Here is a 22062-nt window from a genome sequence, read left to right on the forward strand (position 1 = left end):
TATGTGTGTAGAGAATGAGGAGTACCTTTACACAGACATGAAAAGAAGCCAAAAAAAAAAAAAAAATCCATGGAGCTGACGAAGTGGCAGAGTAGCAACCTCCTACACAGTATCTATGTCTACATATTATAAGCAACTAGAGACTTAAAAGTATATGGGAAGACTGTGTGGACTGTATGTGAATACTATGCCATTTTCATTTTACATAAAGAACCTGATTATCTAACTGTAAGTTTGAGTGTCTGCAGGGGGTCTGTAGTGGAGATGAAGAGACAAGACAGCTGTATAATATTCTAGTAGAGGTAATAGAAGAGGCTGTGGGAACAGTACTGCTAACTATCCATTTCAAAGCAATGTAGTTACTAAAAATTACTGCTCTGTGGTTATAGCACAGGATAAAAGAAGGTGCTTGAGACATACTGCTAATTAAAAAATTTAAGTTTGGAGGACAAAATTTTGATTTTGCTTAAAAATGACATGCTGATGGTGAACACTCCTTAGCTAACCAACTGAAGATCAATTTGCCCATGACAAAACCTGGAAACTGACAGACTACACAGGCTCTCATTGGCAGACATGGTTCTTCTGTGCTATTTTTGTTGTTGTTGTTGCTTTGTTTTGTTTTTTCGAGGTAGGGTCTCACTCTAGCCCAGACTGACCTGGAATTCACTATGTAGTCTCAGGGTGGCCTTAAACTCACAGCAATCCCCTTACCTCTGCCTTCCAAGTGCTAGTATTAAAGGCATGCACCACCATGCCCGGCCTGTGTTATTTTTTAAATATTTTTTTAATTATTTATTTATTTATTTGCAAGCAGAAAGCAAGAGAGATAAAGAGAGACAGTCAGAGAGAGAATGGGCATGCTAGAGCCTGTAGCCACTCACTGCAAATGAACTCCAGATACATGTACCCATTGTGCATCTGGCTTACATGCATCCTGGGGAATGGAACCTGGGTCCTTTGGCTTTGCAGACAAATGCCTTAACCACTAAGCCATCTCTCCAGCCCTGTGCTATTTTTTTTTAAAAGGTACTTTCTGAGGTACTGACTAGGTCCTCTCTTAAGTCTTCATCTGGTAGTGTCATGGATGTGTAGATAAAATCCCATCAACTTGTGCACACCACCCCACTGTACCTTACAAACAAATACTCTGTAAATAAGTGAATGAATAAATGATGTCTCTTCCTCTAGGAAGACGAACCCCCCAAAAAAAAAAAATGACATGCTGAAACACTGAAAAACCAAGCTGAAACTGAACAGGAAACCTCCTCCCTACTGGCTAGCTACCGCAGGCTGCTGGGAAAAGGGAGGTCAAGTCATCAACAGTCTTAACCAGCAGTGGACCCAAGAGCTACATAACCACCTAGCCAGGTGTGCCAATGATGTAATAGTGGCATGACTGTTAAAAAGGTAACCAACTGCTCTCATTGGATTTAAGGCTTACTCTGTGGGAAGGAACTTACTCCTGGTACTAAAAACCTAGTCAAAAGCCTATGGCTGGGAAGGTCATAGGCACTAGGGTGAAGATACTACTATCGTTTGGCTAAATGGATATGTTGTCCCCATCAAATTGCTCTCTAAATATTTATGTTTATGCCCATAGATTTGTGGCATTCTCACTTCTGGTCAGGGAAGCTTCTTTATGCAGATAGTGGTGACTACTAGGAAGACTCAACTTGTTAAAAGTGCTGAGAAAAAGTGACTATTGAATTCCCAGCACTAAATGAAACATCTTTATCACACCCTACAAGGTTCAGGGAACACTGTGGAAGAAAGGGTGGAAAGAATATAAGAGCCAGAGGATGGGGAGGAGTGTTATAAAATGCTGTCTTCTGGACATGAAATGGCCATTGCAGTCTTTAACTCATAGTGGCTGTCATTACCTGCATAAGACCCACACGATATTGAGCTCATTAACATTTCATCATGGCTGTTGAAGGACAGCAAAAAGATCACATTATTCAGGGCTGGAGAGATGGCTTAGCGGTTAAGCACTTGCCTGTGGGAGTGAAGCCTAAGGACCCCGGTTCAAGGCTCGATTCCCCAGGACCTATGTTAGCCAGATGCTCAAGGGGGCGCATGCATCTGGAGTTCGTTTGCAGTGGCTGGAGGCCCTGGCACGCCCATTCTCTCTCTCTCTGCCTCTTTCTTTCTGTCTGTCTGTCACTCTCAAATAAATAAATAAATAAATAAATAAATAAATAAACAAACAAACAAACAAACAAACAAACATAGAACACATTATTCAGCATAGAACACATGTGTGAGACATACTCCAACTGTCTTTAGGCCTGAGTTTTCTCTAGGGAGTGAAGCTAAAGGGTCAAAGGCTTTTACAATTTATTTTCTGCTATTGTTTACACTTACCAAAATGAGCTCTATGATTTTCACTTTTTAAAAAAAATTTTTTTTTTGTTCATTTTTTTATTTATTTAGTTGAGAGCGACAGAGAGAGAGAGAGAATGGGCGCGCCAGGGCCTCCAGCCACTGCAAACGAACTCCAGACGCATACACCCCCTTGTGCATCTGGCTAACATGGGTCCTGGGGAATCGAGCCTCGAACCGGGGTCCTTAGGCTTCACAGGCAAGCGCTAAACGGCTAAGCCATCTCTCCAGCCCTGATTTTCACTTTTTTTGTTTGTTTGTTTTTCAAGGTAGAGTCTAACACTAGCCCAAGCTAACCTGGAATTCACTATGCCGTCTCAGGCTGGCACAGCAATCCTCCCACTTTTGCCTCCCAAGTGCTGGGCTTAAAGACATGCGCTACCACGGCCAACTTGATTTTTACTTTTAAAAGGTAGAGAGGAGGTAGGTAGGGACAGGACTCAGTGGTAAGAGCACTTGTTGTGCATACTTGTAGGACCTAAGTTCAATCCCCAGAATCCACATAAAAAGCCAGTTGTAACTCCAGTGCTAAGGAGGAGCAGAAAACAGAATGATCACTGGGCCTCCTAGATCAGCCAATCTAACTGAAAAATGCAATGAGCTCCAGGTTCAGTGAGACTCTGTCCCAGTGAGACACTCTGTGTCAAGGAAATAAACTGCAAGGATAATAGTAGAAGACTTGACATCTCCTCTGGCTCCTATGTGCATGTGTATGGGGCACAAGCACCTTCAAAGAATATGTCCATATGCATTCCCACCACACATGCCACACAAGTGGATCAGAAGAAGAAAGGTAGAGAACATGCCTATCATGCGCAAAGCCCGGAATTTGATTTCCAGCATCCCCAAAACAAAATAAAAGACAGTGAAGGGATAAAATATGTATTTAGGTCTTCAAAACAGTGACTGAAAAGATGGATATCAATAAATTATCTCTGAATGTCCAGTATGATGGCACATGCCTGTGATGCGAACACTTGGTTGAGGCAGGAGTACTGGAAGTTCAAATCGAATATCAACTACATAGAAAGTGCAAGGCCAGCCTGGGATACATGAGACCTTGTCAAAAAGAAAGAAAGAAAAAAAATTTCCAGGTCACGTTTATTTTCTTATTTCTTTCTTATATTCTAAAATAAATGAAGATAGGATAAAGTCAATTTTAACTCACTCTGTAAGGTAGAGTTATATGCCTGGAAGACTGGAGAGATGACTAGCGGTTAAGGTGCTTTCCTGCAAAGCCAAAGGACTCAGGTTCAATTCCCTAGGAGCCACATAAACCAGATGCACAAGATGGTGTATGTGTCTGGAGTTATATGCCTAGGAACTCTGTAAAGGGTTAGAACCCACTTTCCTTTGCTTCTATAGGACTTCTGCTCACTTATATTGTTGCTGAAGCTATTTCCACTTAAATTTTTTTTGATATTTTATTTATTCATTTATTTTAAAGAGAGAGAAAGGAGAAAGACAGAACAAGAAAGGCAGATAGAGAATGGGCACAGTAGGGCCTCCAGCCACTGCAATCGAACTCCAGATGCATACACCACCTTGTGCATAAGGTTCTTTAGGCTTTACAGGTACTTGCCTTAACCACTAAGCTATCTCTCCAGCCCTCCACTTTAAAAAAAAAAAAAATCACAATTTTCATTCCATGTAGCCATAAAGGAAAATCAAGGAAGACCACAAGCCAGGCCTTCCTGAGAGAAGACAAAAAGGGCTCTGTAACTGGTAAATGCAAACTCTGCCAGTAAAACGTGACTCTTTGGCAGGAATGACTCCAGTTGCTGGTGGACAGAGATTCTGGAGGAACAAAGAGTATGGGAGCTATTTCAGTGCTGAGCTGTCACTCCAGGGCAGGCATACTGGTAACTTTATATTACAACTATGGAAACAAAGAACAAGGTGTCCCATTCACTGTGAGGCTCCTGTGCCCAGAGGGTCTCAGGCCCTTGCCAAGCCTTTCACTGAAGTGGAAACGAAAAGAAACTTTTAAGGAGTGTGAAAGGGGCTGAGAGCAGGTAAATCACCAGCAGCCTTCTTAACAACGGCAGAGAGCTGAGTGGAAGAGATGAAAAGATGCTGTGTGATCATTCATTAACGAAGCTGCCAGCACTAAATCAGGGGCTTTTCTGTCCCATGCTCTTGTTTTTACAGAACAGTTAAGTACCCAAGGAATTACCAGTTAGGCCTTAAAGACAATTTATAGCTGGTGGGCCTCACTGCACCTGGCTGTTGTGACAGCCACATTCGTCAGTTCACATAGACTCTTGTCTACACTGTGTCACTAATGCAATGAGACCTGTGGAAAGCAAGGAACAGTTTACACGCATGACTCTCCCTCTCTCACACTCTTCCCTTTTAAAATTTATTTTCTGTATGTGTATGTGTGGTATGTATGAATATTTGTACATGTGTGAGCATATATACATATGCAGGTGCATGTGTGCCCATGGAGGCCATTGAGTGTCTTTTTCAGTTGTTCCCCTTTTAAAAAATATTTTTATTTGTATTTATTTGAGAGAGAGAAAGAGGCAGAGAGAGGAGACAGAGAAAATGGATGCACCAGAGCATCCAGCTGTACAAACGAACTCCAGATGCATGCGCCACCTTTATGCATCTGCTTATGTGGGTCCTAGGGAATTGAACCTGGGTCCTTTGGCTTTGCAAGAAAGTGCCTTAACTGCTATACCATCTCTCCAGCCCTCCCTTAAAATTTTTATTTATTTATTCATTTGAGAGAGAAAAAAAAACTATGGGTGCACCTGGGCCTCCTGCTACTGCAAACAAAGTTCAGATACATACACCACTTTGTGCATTTGGTTTTTCTTGGGTGCTGCAGAATTGAACCCAGCCATCTGTCTTTGGAAGCAAGTGCCATTAACTACTGAGCTATCTCTCCAGCCCAGTTGTTCTCCATTGTATTCCTTAAAACAGGGTCTTTTGCTGAATCTTGAGTTCACCAATTCATTTTAAAAGGCTAGCCAGTAAACCTTGGGATTTCCTGTCTCTGCCTCCTCTGGGCTGGGATTATAGATGCCATGCCTGGCATTTTATGTGGGTGCTAGGGATCATACTCACTCAGGTCCTCATGATTGCAAGGCATCACCTCACCCACTGAGTCATCCTCCTGTCTCCTCTCCCTCTTTTAATGAAAAATACTGCCTCTTTCCAGTGGCAAATCCTTTTTCTTCAGGAATAATGACCAAGCCTGCTGGTGGTGAAAGGGTCAGCCCAGCCCAGTACTCCAGCTGGGGTAAGCCTGCTTTGGGCACACTACTCAGAACTCTGTCACTCCTTTCCTTCCTGGCTAAGCTGATGCAGATCAGAGCTTTGTTATTCTAGACCTGGGAAACTAAGAGCTGGTTGAACTTCTAACTCTTCCCAGCTTTCAGTACACACCAAGAATCCCTGGGTACCTGATTTAGCCTGATTTAGTCCCGGGTGCAAAAGCCACAGAGAATGCCCCACCCCTCATTCCCATCTGAAACACTGAAGGGTAAGACTGGGCCACTCATGGCCACACAGACCTCAGCTTGTTCTCCTTGGATTTGTGTCCCCTGTGAACGGAGTGGTTTGAAATTCACCTTCTCAGAAACCACAGGACTTTATAGCACACACAAGTCGAAAGCATGGGCCCCATGCTACCTTTCCCCACCTGTTCAGTTTAGGTTTTAATTTTTATTTTTGGCTCCCAAAGGGAATGAGCCAAACAAATAACTTTTAACTGGTGACATGCATTCTGAACTAAAAGCAAAATGCCCCTTCTTACCAAAGAGCTAATGGTGGCTGGTAGCAAACACATTTATTTTTCCTGTTGTATGATGGGCAAGAACAAATGTGTGCCCAGAGCAATGAGAAGGTGATATGGCACAGCTCCCCTCCCCTGCTCCTTTATTTCAAGGGTCACAGACATTCATTGACATTCAGACACTCCCAAGGGGAAGCTCACATAACCAGCCATGAAACCAGAAACCAGTAGGCCAGGACTGAGATTTTCAGCAGCATCCTAGGGGTCTGCCTGCAGCCACCAAGGCTCACCGTGATGGGCAGGTCTGGTCTGCAGGGAGGGCATTTGGGTTGCCTTTGAGCCTGGGCTGCCCAATAAGCTCTGGAAAGTATAGGACCTGGGACAGGGACAGCAAGAGGAGGCTTTATGCCAGGTGATTCCAATGGGGTAGGAGCTGTCCACGGCCAGCAAGGGAAGAAAAGAAAATCTGGAGTAGTACTAAGTCCAAATCCCTAAGACTAAGTGTGCTGCGAAAGATGAGCCACAGCAGTATCGTCGGGGATACTACATGAAGAAGTTGACAGGCAGTGCACTAGGGAAATAAGGGAATGAAAGCAAGAATACCACTGTCAGGTGAAAGCTACAAACCACTTCACTCCTCTGGCTATCTCCACAGGGCATAGTTGGAGGCTGGCTGCTCAACCCATGGTAGGCAGTAAACTACTACCTGTAAGCTCCACCCAAAATAAGCAGCACACTTTGGAAGATGTCAACACACAATGCAGTGGCCATGGGAGTGTCCATTTGCAGCACCAATGTCTAAAATCAATGGTCACAATGACAGGCTAAAACAGTGGGGGGGGGGGCAGCATTTTCCTGACTTAAGGGTATTGAATTACTTTTATCATTATCATGACTGACCAGCTAAGTTGCAGGCTTCACTCTTTTCTACAGACTCCTAGAGCACTTATCTCAAGGTACCTTAGGTATTCCAGAACTTTCAAGCCATTCTTCAATGATGTTTTCAACAGACAGCTCAAGCCTTCAGAAATAACATAAGAAAAAGCAACGGATTAGGAAGTTCCAGACACTTATTATTGAACACTTAGGTCTAACTATTCAGGCTCAACAAGATTCAATCTTTCAGAGAACTTTGCTCAGGAGAAGGAGCAATGTTCTCCTGGGTTGAGGTGTGAGTGGAAACCCTGCCACACAAGTGGTCTCTCTCTAGTGAACAGCAACATCTACACAGGGAAACTGAAGAATCACAGCTACTTTAATGCTTTGAAGGGAACTTTCTGGTTGGAAAAGCCACTTTAGGGAGGATAGGGTATATTCCCAGGACACATCAGGCAAGATTGCTGGTGGGTGGGTGGAAAGGCAAAGTGAAACCTGAACATCAGAGAGGAATGAGCTATGAGCTTGAGGGTAACAATGATCTCAGAGCAAAGCAAGCACACTGTAATCAGTCCACAGGCTTGGCACAGCCATGGGTACAGCTTATACTGTTTTTCCAGGTCCACATCAAATCCCCTTGCTATAAAGTCTTATAATTGTTATTTCTCTTTTAATATTTTATTTTTATTTATTTATTATGGAGAAAGGGGGAGTATGAATATAGGCACACCAGGGCCTCCAGCCACTGCAAACTCTAGATGCATGTGCCACCATGTGCACCCGCCTTAATGTAGGTACTGGAGAATTAAACTTGGGTCCTTAAGCTTCTCAGGCAAACACCTTAACCACTAAGCCATCTCTCCAGCCCATTTGCTCTTGTTTCTTCTGAAATTCTTTTGCTTTCATTCCCTGCTAATTTGTCCAATCCTTAAAGTTACTTAAGTATCCAAGTCTGTTGGAGTCAACAGACCTTAGGCTGTATCTTGCTTCCTGGCTTTGGCTTCCTCTGCTAATGAAGTCTAAAGCAAATCCATTTGCCTTCACTCCCTTCCAGACAATTCACACTCATGCCCCAGTATCACTGCTTATAGGAAAAGACTACCTGGACCCCCTCCTGGGCAGAAGCAAGGCCTCTCTCTCTCTCTCTCTCTCTCTCTCTGTGTGTGTGTGTGTGTGTGTGTGTGTGTGTAATAGCAATTATACTTGCTTTCCTGTGTAATAACACCAATCACACTCATTGTCCTCTGTGTCACAACATCCAGTGCAGCTGGGGCTCTTGCCTTATCTTATCACATGACTTCTACTGTCTCCTCATAGGATCAAAGTTCTCAGAGCCAATCCCAGCACTTACAAAGTTTCTGTAGGAAAGAGGATCCCTATGTAGACAGTTTTTATTTGAATAAATGAAAACACATTTCCCTATTGACTGAACAGAAATCACTCCCTTTAAAGATATATACACACACATACATATATACACATAAGCATACTTCCTTTCTCCCTTTTATGATTATAGAAGTTGTAACTTGCCATGTTCAAGTACTAGAAGGCCAAGAACATCTCCTACTATGGGTAGAGTGTTCAGCAACGTGGAGGGAGGGAGGGAGGCAGGAATTGGCTTGAGAGAAGCTGGGGGACAAGCTGACTAGTTTTCTCTTCCTTTCTTCCTCCCACTGGCCCTTAGTGTACCCATTTTCACTGGCCAACACAAAGTAAAGGAGGCAATTATTTCCATTTCAAAACAGAAAAAAATATGGGGTGAGAAAGCATGTGATGCATAAAATGGACCTGGATACCCATGGCCAATGATGTCTCTCTCCAGGACTGGCAGGGTCTATAGCAGGCAGAACTAGGTTTTCCTGGTCCTGAACTAGTAAACATGCCTCATAAGAAAGCTGAGTGCCACCGTCATTGGGCCTGTAACACTTACTGTCATTTAAGTTCCAAGCTCAGAGAAGACAGCCAAGTTCCCATGTAGAAGTGTTTGTGCTCATGTCTTTATGCAGCCATGTGCACACGTACTTGTGTGAAATAAGGAGGCAGCTTCTGTCTTAGAGCCCAGTAGGAGGGCACGTACCTCCCTGAGCACCTGGGAATGCACTCAGTGGCCATGATGGGCAGATGGGGCAGGAGGAGTACCACTGAAGAAGGTTCTAAGAGGGCCTTTTGGGCCCAGGTTGTACAGACAGCTGAGGAGGACAAACCCAGGGCATAAGGAAGAAAAACACAAGATATTGGTCAGAACACCAGGAACTTGCGGAGATGTGGGTCTGTGAGTGTAGAAGAGGACTACTGTTTCAGGTAAGATAGCTGGTAGAACAGTGAGAAGAGCAGCAGGAGAGGCTTCTGAAAGGAAGCAATGCTCAGAATGTATCCCGGGAAAGGCTGCACAGACCCGCATGTTGGGGCTGGGGCAGACCAGTGAAGGGAGAGGAAGCACCAACCCAGATCTGTGAGTGGGAGACCCTGTGGCACCAAGAATGAGGACATGGCTGCATAAAGAGGAAGATGAGCAGAATCCGTGAGGGAGAAGAGGCTGGCAGCATAGAAAACATATGGGAGGCTACTAAATGTATTTAATTTACATACACAAACACATATTTGAGACAGAGTCTCACTATGTAGCCTAGGCTGACTTTGAGCTTGTGGTCCTATTTCAGCCTCCGCAGTGCTGGGAGTAGAGGCACGTACCACCACAACCAGGCTGAATTACTTACACAGGAGAAAAGAAGCAGGAGCTAGCTGGATGTTGAGTGCCAGGGAAGGATACAGAGAGCAGCAATGGAGCGTTGTGCTGGAGGGCTGGAAGATGTTGGGTGGATTCTGGGCCTCATCAATCTCTCCATACCACTTTCCATAGAAAGCACACAGCCACATAAAATCTGCCTGTGCTAGTCCATGACACTAAAAACAAACAAGAAGCCTCACCTGTACACACTGTGGAGTAAAGGCAGAGTAGTAGTGGTCACTATTGAACACCTACTGTGTAACAGACACTACAGATAAAATCTCAACTTCACAAGAACTGTGCAAGACCAGTATTATTCTCCCCATCTTACAGTTGAACAAAGGAAGGTTCTAAGAGGCTGAAGTGCTTGCTCAAGGCCACAGAGATGGTCTTGACCTGGGAGTCAAACTGACAACACCAACGAAGCCGAGCTTTTCTCCTTGCTGACACTGAGCCTCATAACCTGTCACCTTCTGCTGTGGCACACCGAGCCTATGCTTCTTCCAGGGCACTCCTTTCTTGCAAACATCTCTCCTGCTGTGGCTTCTCTGTTTGTCAGCACCCCCAATTATACTTTTGAAGTGATGGAGAGGCCCTTGGAGGGTACAAAATCTGAAGACAGCAGAGTTCCATCAGCTGCACCCAGGAGTCAAGTACTCTCCCTCGAATGAAGAGAACAAGTGTTTTCAGATCATTTTCCCTTGGAAAGGCTCAAAGTATAACCATTATCATTTTGTTCCTTACAATATCCTTGTGAAGTAGGTATCAGTCATTGCGAGATGTTCCCTTAGCAGAGGGAGAAACTAGCATAGGAGGCCCCCAGCCAAAGTCAGCAGATTGACAAGTTTTGAAACCCCTGGCATAGACTGGGGAGGTGGCTCATGGGTAAAGTACTTGCTGCACAAGTGTTAAGTCCTGAGTTCTGATTTCCAAAGTCCAAACAAAACCAGACACTTGCAAGCACTTGTAACCCCAGCACTCCAGTAGTGAGATGGGAGGCAGAAAGGAAAGGAACCTTGAGAGCTCATAAGCCAGCTTGCTTGGTATACACAGCAGCAAGTCACAAAGACATCCTGTCTCAAACAATGTGGAAGGTGAGCATCGACACCAGAGGTTGTCTTCTGACCTCTTCACAAATGATGTGGCACATGTACAAAAGATTAAAGAGGAGGAAGAACTAAGCCTTTGGCATTAGTGCAGCATTGCACTGCACTAAGCCTGTCTGGAAAATGTAGACTAAGATGTTAAACTATGAGAGGAAGATGTAAGCCGTAACCCTGGCTGCAGGAAAGGGAAGGAGGGAGAAAAGAAGAAGAAAGGTTAAGGAAAGATGAGAAAAAGAAAAGAAAAAGAAAGCTCAAGCCATCCTAGGTAGCTTTTCCTCTCAGGGAAATGAGAAACAACCTATTAAAATGTTCGATTTCCTGGTAAGAAAGAAATGGACCATATGTTTTCAGGAAGAAAAGGTAACATATATGCTGTTTTTGCTGTTTTGATCCTAATTGTTGCAATAGCAGACACAGCAAGCAAACACTAAAGTTTGGGCTTGGACATAAAGCATGCAAAGGTAAAGACTGACTTTATCACATCAAGATTCTGAGAGTCCAAGCCAAGGGTGCATGTTTTCCTTCTGAGATCATGTGGCTTGAATAATCACAACAGACAAGCAGAAGCATTTCCACTTAGCCAGGACCCAGGACAAACAGGAAATTACTCTTCTGCATGTCTGATCACTATGGAAATTGATTTTATACAGATAGCTAACAGTACACAGATCCAAGACTGCATGTCCTCCATATTTGTACCAGTGAATACACACTTCCCACCTCATTACTGCGACCCAGGCTGGAGCAACCCGAGGACTCCTGGGCCCAGGGGCAGCAGGTGGGGCTGCCCACTGGCTGCCCACTCCTTGCTGAGCTCCACATCTTACAGTCCAGCTTTGAGTGTCAGTGGTCTGTCTCTAGCCCTTCTGGGCTGTAAATGTGGCCACACTTAGCTAACACAGCAGGGAACCTGACATGCTGGCTACCCTGGCATGCATGATACTGGTTAGAAAAATATGCTCTGCTTAAAGCATAGAAAACCAGCAATTGATCTTGTCATGATGTGAAATAGAACTAAAGAAAGGCTGGCATGAAAATGAGTGAACCTGTGGGCTCGCTCAGTTGATTTCTGGGTTAGGTAATGCGGATGGGAAGCTGACTATCAGCCATATCTGGTACTTAGGCTTATCAACCTGTTTCTGGTCAAGTGAATGTCTTTATCACTCTTGGCTCCTGTTGTCTGCAGTCTCTCGAGATTCTTACACTCACTTTCCGTCAGCGCCTCCAGAGGAACAAACAGTCCCAGCAGCCTTCACATGAACTAAATGACTCAGAAAGTGCATGCACTAGATAGAGGAAAGGCACGAGAGCCTCCAGAGCTCAGGGTCTAAATGGAAACCACCTTTGTTGTACAATGCAACTTACATTATATAGAGAGTTTTAAAATTTGTTAACCTATGCTTTTAAACTCCCTTTCTACATATGGTACAAATAGAGTGTCTCAAAGCTTACAGTGCTGTCAATTTTCCTCATCAAAACAAGGTATTAGTGCTTGGGTAGATAATGAAGACTGCTGATGTGACATTATAATATGAGCACTCCCAGCTCCATGGGGGAGGAAAAGTACTGGATTAAGACAAACACATGAACATGCACACACAAGCACAGTAATTGAAGGGCTAAGAATGAATCCGTAGTTGTGGCTGATGATAGAACACCAGGTGGCAAAGCACGTGGACAGATCCCCCACTCCCGGGTGCTCTTTGGCCAGGGGCAGCTGGCATCCAGGGATTATCTGGATTGACTTCTTTGTACCTGACTTTTCTTTTCATTCTTTTTTTAAATAAAATGTTATTTATTTGAGAGAAAGAGAAAAAGGGAAGGAGGGAGGGAGGGGGAGGGAAGGAGAGAGAGAGAGAGAGAGAGAGAGAGAGAGAGAGAGAGAGAGAGAGAGGGAAGGAGAATATGGGTGCATTAGGGCCTCTAGCCACTGCAAATGAATTCCAGATGCATGTGTCACCTTATGAATTTGGCTTATGTGGGTATTGGGGAATTGAATCTGGGTCCTTAGGCTTCACAAGCAAGTGCCTGAACCACTAAGCAATCTCTCTATCTCTACTTTTCTTTCTTTCTTTTTAAATCACCTTACTTCCACCTTCAGATATGTTCCCCTCCATGTCTTTTACCTCCAGAATGATTCCAGGAGCAAAAGGCTGGCCATCTTGCAGTCTACCTCAGAGGGCAGCTTAGTGGCCACAAAAGAAAGGCTAGGCTCACATGTGACTCTTCTTTTCAACTTTCATAATTAATCAGCCAGTCATAACTGAGGGTCTGTTCATTGCATTCAAACCCCATTGCCACCATTCCCAGCTTTAAAATATTACAGTTCTCAAGATCTCTTCACTGAGCTCCTCTAGTATTCTCCAACAGGTCTGTTGGTGTCTAGGCCTCCTCTGTTCCCCACCACCCCCCAAACTTCCCTTCATCTTCAGATCTCATAAAGGCTAGGACTGAAGGAACTGATCTGTGTGCCCTCTGCCCTCTACTCCAGAACTTCACAGGGCTCTTTCTATACCAATTCTTTTCTTTTTTCCATGTGACCATTTGGTACCCCATGCACTTGCTTGTGGTGGACAGAGGGGAGCAGCAGGTGTCTCCCTGCATCACTTTTCTAACCTGTTCTTACTTGCACTCATTGTTTTTATTTTTTATTTTTCATGAACTTCAATGTTTCTCTGGCCTCTGCCCCCTCAGAGGTCTGGGGTTATAGACATACGTGGCCATGCCCAGCTGTATATGTGGGACTTAGAAAATTGACCTCCACTATTCTCTCAGGCTTTCTTAGGCCCTCATGCTTGTGCAGGAAGTGCTCATCACCACTGAGACATCTCTCTAGCCCTTCACACTGATTCTAATGCCATTTCCTCCACCCAAGTCTTCAGTAAGTGGCTAGAGTCTCTTCAAGGCCTGACATGAAATTCCTCTTTGTCCTGCAGCACCCAACCTAAAGCCTGTTATGGAAGATGCCCAATGGAGAAGACAACAACACAGAGGCAGCATGTCCCAGAAACACTAGCTGACTGGTATGTACCAGGAAAAGCCTTGCCTGTTCAGAACAGCTCACATGCCTAACAGATGTGCCTATGGATCAGTTTGCAACTGAGGCCAAAGATTAGAGGCTCCAGGGGGTGGGGGTAGGGTTTTTGGAGACCCAGATAAAATTGGTACAATATGTTGCATAGGTAATAGGGTAAACGGTCTGTTTTAATAGTCAAACTACATTCTGAGATCAGTTAAGCAGGCAAGAAGATGTTTAAAGATATATTTCAGTATACTTGCTAAAGTACATTCATCACGGGCATAAAATCACTGTAACACTAAGGAGAATTCGTAAAAAGAAACTTAAACCTGTTAGGCAAAGCATGATTCTAACTGGAGAGGTTCCCTTATCAAAGGGCATGTGGTGCATGGCTGGTGGCCACCATAAGACAGGGACAATGCTTTTAATGTCCACAATTACAACAAAAGTCTCTTTGTTGGCCCAGTGTGTTGCCTCAATAAATATTCACAGCGATAAAATCCAGGTCCCCCAGAGCCAGAGGGCTCAGAGGCCATCCAAATGAACTCCACAGCTTGATTATGAAGATGATTAAAAGTGAGACTTCAAACTAAAATTTGCTGTGGTGCTTCAGTGAAACACACTGTATTTATGCCCTATGAAGTTTTTTGAAAGAAATGAAATTATAGCTAATATAAAATATATCATGTCTATGAATTTATCCCACCTTCCCTCCTTTGTTTCTGTGCTTTAGATCCTAAGGACACTGTTCAATCAGAGGACCTGAAAATTTATTCTGAGAGTAGGTGTAAAAGAAAGGTAATGGGGATGTAGCACGGTGCTAAAGTATTTGCCTAACATGTGTGAGGCTCAGGGTTCAATTTCTAGAATTACCAAAAAAAAAAAAAAAGGAAAAATATATATATTGTAGGTTTGCTCTTGATTTTTAGAATAATGACCACATCTGATATGATTTTTAAATATATTTTTATCTTTTTATTTGAGAGTGAGAAAGAGGCAGAGAGATAGAGAAAGAGAGAGAGAGAGGAAGAGACAGAGAGAGGAAGAGAGAGAGAGAGAATGGGTATACCAGGGCCTCTAGCCACTGCAAATGAACTCCAGATGCATGTGCCACCTTGTGCATCTGGCTTACATGGGTCCTGGGAAATCGAACCAAAGTCCTTTGGCTTTGCAGGCAAACATCTTAATGCTAAGCCATCTCTCCAGCATGAGACTTTATATATAAGAACCCCCCCCCCATATGTCTGTTTAAAAAAAAAAGGCTGGGCTTGGTGGCAAACACCTTTAATCCCAGCACTCCAGAGACAGAGGTAGGAGGATCACCATGAGTTCAAGGACTCTCCATGAGACTACATAGTGAATTCCAGGTAAGCTTGGGCTAGAGAAAGACCCTACCTCAGGAAAGGAAAAAAAAAAAAAAAAAAAAACAAGAAAGAAAGAAAGAAAATTGCCCTTGATATATCTAATTTAGACCATTCATCAGACAGGCTCATTATGGGCTTTGCATGCCTCTAAGAGGATGATGGTATCAAAGACTTCATTCCCACATGTGTAGACCTGTTCTAGGCACTAAGACACAGTGAAAACTATAGGTCAGAAGAGAGGAAAATAACATTAGCTCTTCTTTGAAATATACTTAATTTCTTCAGAAGTTCCCCTTTAATGTCCGAATATCTACTTTGGCTTTAGAAATTATAGTGGCTTTTAAATTTTTTTTTTGTTTTTTTGAGGTAGGATCTTGCTCTAGCCCAGGCTGACCTGGTATTCACTAAGTAGTATAAGGTTGGCCTTGAATTCATAGTGATCCTCCTACCTTGGCCTCCTGAGTGCTGGGATTAAAGGTGTGTGCCCCCACGACTGGCAAAAATTATGTTTTAAGGTGTTGACTTCAAGGATCCAACATAAGAAGAAATTAGAAGGATGCTGGAAGAATCTAGTATCCATACACAGGTCTTGAGCCTTGAACTCAGTATAGGCCACAGCCAGTCCCTACTAGCTCACTTGTTGAGAGATCTTGGAAAAATCTCTTAACTTCTAGAGCCTCAGTTTCCTCATTTGTAAAACAGTGGGTTAGATGATGACAGACTTGAGCCAGAGATGTGGGCTGGTGACTCATCCTCTCAGTTCCTCAGTCGTCTTCTTGTTAAAAATAGGAATAAAAACTTAATGTGCAAAAGAGTGTGTTCCAAGGGCTGAGTTTCTTCATAAAGCAAGCTTTTATTATGAAATTGGTGGTGCCAGGGAAGGAACCTAAGACCCTGCATGTGCTAGGCAAACACTCATGCTAGCCCTTCTCCATACTTTCCATGGTAGCTGAGGCCCCAGTGTGTCCTTAGTTGGCCTCTTATTTCCCATTCAAGGTTACTGGCTCTGGACATGCTGCCCCCAAATAACCATAGGCTAGCTGTGATCCCTAGGCTGTGCTAGGTCCCTGGCCTTTATTCAGAGAGAAAAGTTCAACTTTCTAGGCAAAAACAGTTTAAACAATGGTAGGATGATTTAAACATTACAAAGAAAACTGGGCTTATAATTCATACATTGGTCCTCACCTTTTTTCTTCTGGGATGTTCTCCAATAGCATTTGAAGAAAATCCTAGAATAAGAACAAATTAAACTATTAATGTTGTCCAGAATTAAATAAAGACCTGGAGCCATACCAGAAATGAACACCCCTGCCCCACAGCTGCCTACAGCACACCCGCTAGGGGAGTCAGACTAGACTGAGGCCGGCCTAACGGACTGAACTCTCAATGGATTCACTTTCCAGGGCTTCAATTCTGTAATCCTGAGAGACTTACTACGTAAAATCCATGGGCAAATTGAAAACTGTCATGTTTGTTATTTTGACCTAACCCAATAGTTTGTTTTCCTTTTGAGTTTAGCTCTTTTCAAAGGCTTAGCCACAGCATAAAGAACACTTACCCATACCCTCCCTGTCATGAGTTCTCCATTAGATATCATACTGAGCCACCTCAACTTCTGAAGACTGGTAACTAGCCTGCAACCTGTTCATACTGTTCCAAGGAAGGATAAAAATAAAACTCTGCAGTTCAAATGGGCCAGTTGAAAGACAGTGTTGTCCACAGTTAGAAACATGGATCAGGAGTTACTGCCTCCATCTGCAGCCCCTTTTCATGCCACTATACACAGCCTCAGTTCTGGACATCCGAGGGTTTTATAGGATAGCACTCTGTAATTTAAAGGCAGGATTTACAAACACACAGACAGACAGACAGACAGACACACACACACACACACACACACACACCTCTTTCCCTCCTTCCCTCTCCTTAATTGTGGAAAATTTCAAATGTAATAAATAAGAGGTAAAATAAATTAATTAACCTTGTATTCACATCAGCCCACAGCCAACCTTGCTCCATCCATGTTCCTACTTCCTGTATTATTTAGGGGCAAATCTGAAATGTCACATAATTTCATCAATAAATGTTTTAGTAAATCTCTCTAAAAGATAAGGACCCTTTTAAAGCATAACCACAATACCAGAGGACCTGAAAATTTCAAATATAAAAATTCATTCATATTTAATTTGTACCTTGACTGCTGTGACCCAACTTTCCAGCCCATCTAATTCTAGAATGTTCACTTGATATTAACTGGTGTTGTCAGATATAGGACATTCAGTTAAAGTAGGAGGATAAATATACTAAAAAAATATTTATTGCTTATCAGAAATTCTAACTTAATTACATTTCTCTGTTTTGCATTTTTATTTGCTGATGCCTACCAAAGGTCCACTTTTCATAAGTGATAGGTAGGGTACATGTTAAATAACTACAGAATATGAAACAAACAAACAATATTTAACATTCTTATTGTAAGAAAACTAAGCAAATGTCATCTAGCTTGAAAGGGATTTTTTTTTAAATTTTTTATTTATTTATTTGAGAGCGACAGACACAGAGAGAAAGACAGATAGAGGGAGAGAGAGAGAATGGGCACGCCAGGGCTTCCAGCCTCTGCAAACGAACTCCAGACGAATGTGCCCCCTTGTGCATCTGGCTAACATGGGACCTGGGGAACCGAGCCTCGAACTGGGGTCCTTAGGCTTCACAGGCAAGCACTTAACCGCTAAGCCATCTCTCCAGCCCTGAAAGGGATTTTTTTATAAGCTTGTTTTACATTTTGCTTTTTGTATGTGTGTGTGTGTGTGTGTGTGTGTGTGTGTGTGTGTGTGTGCATGTTTTCTTGAGACATGGTCTTGCTACATAACCTGCACTGATCCTCTGCCTCAGCCTCCCAAGTGTTGGGACTACAATACAGGTGTGGGTTACTATGCTCAGATATACTTGATGTTTTTAACAAATACAAAATAATCTATTAAATTATATGCCTATAATTCCAGTACTTGAGAACTGGAGGTAAGATCTGTTCAGGACCAACCTCAGCTACACAATTAGTTTGAGGCCAGCTTGGGCTACATGAAATCCTGCCAAGAAAGTGAGAGAGGGAGGGAAGGAATGGAGAGAGGGAAGAAGAAAGTAAAGGAGTAAGAGAAGGAAAGAAAAGAGGCCATTTTAAAGTGTGTCCTTTAGGCCGGGTGTGGTGATGCATGCCTTTAATCTGAGCACTCAGGAGGCAGAGGTAGGTGGATCACTGTGAGTTTGAGGCTGCCTGAGATGACACAATGATTTCCAGATCATCCTGAGCTAGAGTGAAACCCTACCTCGAGAAACCAAAATAAAATAAGGTATGTACTTTATCTAGACATAGTGGCATAGCTGTGACTCTAGCACTCAAGAAGCTGAGCTAGGAGGATCACGGAGTTTGAGGACAGCTTGAGCTCCATAGTGAGTTTAAGGTAAGCCTGGGCTATAATACAAAGCCTTCTTTAAAAAAAGTAGAAAACAGTGTCCTTTAAAGTGAAAACCCAAGTGACCACATGTACCAGTGCCAAATGAGAGTTCCTTCAAATGAAGCCCCTGAACAGAAACAAGCCTATAGATCCAGTCCTGGTAGTGATTGCAGCCTCCCTCATCACTTCAAATTGGAAGACAGAAGCTCTGTATCACATCAAGAAACTGCACGTGCCTACATTACAAGGTGTGCCTTTTCTGTCACACACAGTACAGCCTTCCCTACACTAGCAAAGCTAGCCATGTTGTTCTACAGGCTTATAGGTGGTTATGGTCCATTTCCTCCAAAGGTAAAGTCTGCTATGAGTGCTAATGCAAGAGTCATTACTAGTCACTTTTCCCATTTCTGTGAATGAAACAGCTGACACAGCTAACTCCAGGAGGAGACACTGATTTTAGCAGAGTTTCAGAATATACAGTCAATCATCGTGTACACCAACATGGTAGATGGAGGGATGACAGACACATGCAGCAGTGGCTTCATGGTGAGGACCAGGAGGTCAAGAGCAAAGGCTGGAACCAATTGCAGGTAGAACCTTCATAGACCCATCCTAGGAACCTGCTTCTCCCCCAGGCCCAATCTCCTAAAGGTTCCACAAACCTCCTCCAGCAAAAGCAGCACCACCACCTGCAGACCAAGCATTCAGACACATAGCTTGGAAATGGACGGTGCAGTGAATGGTGTGGGGTGGGAGCCATCTCACATTCATTAATGCCTTACATCTGTAACCATAATGGATATGGAGAAAATTGGCAAAGGAAACAGTATTTGAAATGTTAGGTTTATTTTTGTTTGATGTGCTTAAAGCCGTTATTTTTATTATTTTAAAAATCACAGGGCTGGAAGCCAGGTATGGTGGCACATGCCTTTAATCCCAGCACTTGGGAGGCAGAGGTGGGAGGACCGCCATAAGTTCGAGGCCACCCTGATACTCCATAGTGAATTCCAGGTCAACCTGAGCTAGAGTAAGACCCTACCTTGAAAAATAAAATTACTGTACTAGAGTATAGCTAAGAGGTAGAACATCCAGTGATTGTTGAAAAATATTTTGAAAAATGTTAAATTAGAAATTCATTAATCACAATCTGTTAATAGTTTTTTTTTGTAAATTCAAATATTAGATTACTGGTGTGTTGATAAAATTTTGATTCTGAAAAATCTAAGTACTGGGATTGGGTAGGCGGTTCACTTGGTTTAAAAGCAAGCATTTGTTCAGCAAGCCTGACAGCCTAAATTCAGATCTCCAAAGTCGCTTGCAGCCTGTGTAGTAGTTAGTGCCTATAGTCCCAGTATTCTATGGAAAGGTAGGAGGTAGAGACAGGAAATTGGGGAAGCTCACAGTCCAGCTATCCTGGTGAATGCAGGGTTGAAAATCAAGAGACTCTGTCTCAAACAAGCTGAAAGGTGAGGACTGACATCCAAAAATTGTTCTCTGGCCTCCAGAGCATGTGGTGGCATGAGTATGCCTGCATTCATAACACACACACAAAACAACAAACAACAACAACATACTCATATACACATAAGGATAAAAAATTGGCTGTAGAGATGGTTCAGTGCTTAAAGGCACTTGCTTGCAAAGCCTGATGCCCTAGGATCAAATCCGCAGTACCCATGTAAAGCCAGATACACAAAGGGGCACATGTGCCTGGAATTTGTTTGCAGCAGCAAGAAGCCCTAGTACACCCATTCCCTTTCTCTGTCTCCCATTCTGTCTCTTCTTGCAAATAATAAAAATATTTTTAAAAATCCAAACACACCCGTTATTTCTTTTTACTAACTTCACTTCATATGTTTTCATAGCCCACAGCAACTCACCCTATATTTTCCTAATCACTTAAGCCCAATTACATTAATTTATGTCACGAAGGAAAGTTCATTTGCATGAGAGGCCAGCAATTCAGAGTTATGACTTGGCCAGCAGCTTCCAAACAGGCAAAGATGTTTGTTTGGCATAAACTTCAAAAAGGCCTTCACACGTGTGACATGGCACTCACATGTCCTCACTCACACACAGAGATGTACATATCATACACACAGAGATTTAAAAACAACACCCAGTAGAAAAGGAGTTACTTGAGAGAAAAAAGATAAAAGCAGTTAGCTAATAATATATGCATAGGGGACAAAGAAGACATAGCAGAGGGATAGCCAATAAGATTGAAATTCAGAACCCTACAAGGGGAAAAAATGTGTTCAGGAACAATTAAAACCAAGCATGGTAGATAACTATAATCCAGCATTGAGGAGGCTGAGGCAAGAGGATCACAAGCTTAATGCAAGCCTGGACTCCATAGCAGGAATCCGTCTCAAAAAATAAAATGAAGCAAAAAAAAAAAGAAAGAAAGAAAGATAAAAATAAGACAACTGTGCTAAAGAATAGAATCTAAAATGTAAACAGTCTTCCAGGGGGAAGGAATGATGTAGAATCATGAACACCAACCCATTCTCTAATCACCAAGTTCAAAGAGAGTAATTTCTTCTGTCGTCTAAATGGTGGGAAAAGGGAAAAACGGCTACTTTCAAAAGTTTACAGTGGTCTTTAATGCCAGAAGGTAGTTGAGCCATGCCTATCAAGTTCTGAGGAATGAAAATGTGACCCAAAGAATATTAAACTCTGCTATTTTGTAATTTAAATACAGACACAAGGCAAGCATTCTTAAGTAGTAAGAACCCAGAAATTATACAGTCTGTGAGACTGCAACTTGAACATCAACTTGATAATGAAATTGAGCCAACAAAGAGCTGAATCAAAATAAAATATTCATGAATATCAAAGCATGGCTAAGTAGTGATGAGTACTGAAAAAATTTAAACACAGAGCTAACATTATATAACTGAAAATTACGGCTGTAGCATACACTGTAAATGAAGTAACTATATAAAAGTAAAAACTAAAAATTTAGAATAAAAAAATCTAAAATTGGTGGAGACAATAGAAGCATATAACTACTGATTTCCTCGGTTTTGCTCATTTACTTACTTATACTAAGAGTCTCACTACACACCTGTCTCTAGGCTGGACCTCACTACGTAAACCAGGCTGGACTTTAACTTAAAGCAATTCTTCTGCCTCTGCCTCTGAAGTGTTGGGATTACAGAAGTGACCCACTGTGCCTGGCACATTTCCTCAGCTTTTATAGTGATGACTATAGTGATGCTTTAAAGCATAAAAAACATATGTAAAGGGGGAAAATAATAATTTCAATCTCAACATCAAAAGAGAAATCTTTTAGGAAATGATCTCTTAGAATGTAAGGCTCAGAAAGTTTATGCTTACTTTAGTTTCTTTAAAAAAAAATTGAATAAAGTAAAACTTAAAGCA

The 22062-nt window shown here is 42.6% G+C and overlaps 1 protein-coding gene across 4 annotated transcripts in view; it reads right to left on the reverse strand.

The window, feature by feature from the left end:
* The window catches only part of Aopep (aminopeptidase O (putative)), a 428441-nt gene that overhangs the window by 105290 nt on the left and 301089 nt on the right, over positions 1-22062 (reverse strand). For 3 of the 4 annotated variants that reach the window (XM_045144107.1, XM_045144108.1, XR_006635781.1), the window contains exons 10-11: positions 16409-16452; positions 7091-7151 (exon numbers count right to left, since the gene is read on the reverse strand). In XM_045144107.1, coding sequence (XP_045000042.1) covers positions 7091-7151; positions 16409-16452 — 105 coding nt within the window. The remainder of the gene's footprint in view (positions 1-7090; positions 7152-16408; positions 16453-22062) is intronic. The other variant, XM_045144109.1, reaches the window with a different exon arrangement.

The sequence above is a fragment of the Jaculus jaculus genome, chromosome 2 (assembly GCF_020740685.1).
Source record: "Jaculus jaculus isolate mJacJac1 chromosome 2, mJacJac1.mat.Y.cur, whole genome shotgun sequence".
In the NCBI taxonomy this organism is placed as follows: Eukaryota; Metazoa; Chordata; class Mammalia; order Rodentia; family Dipodidae; genus Jaculus; species Jaculus jaculus.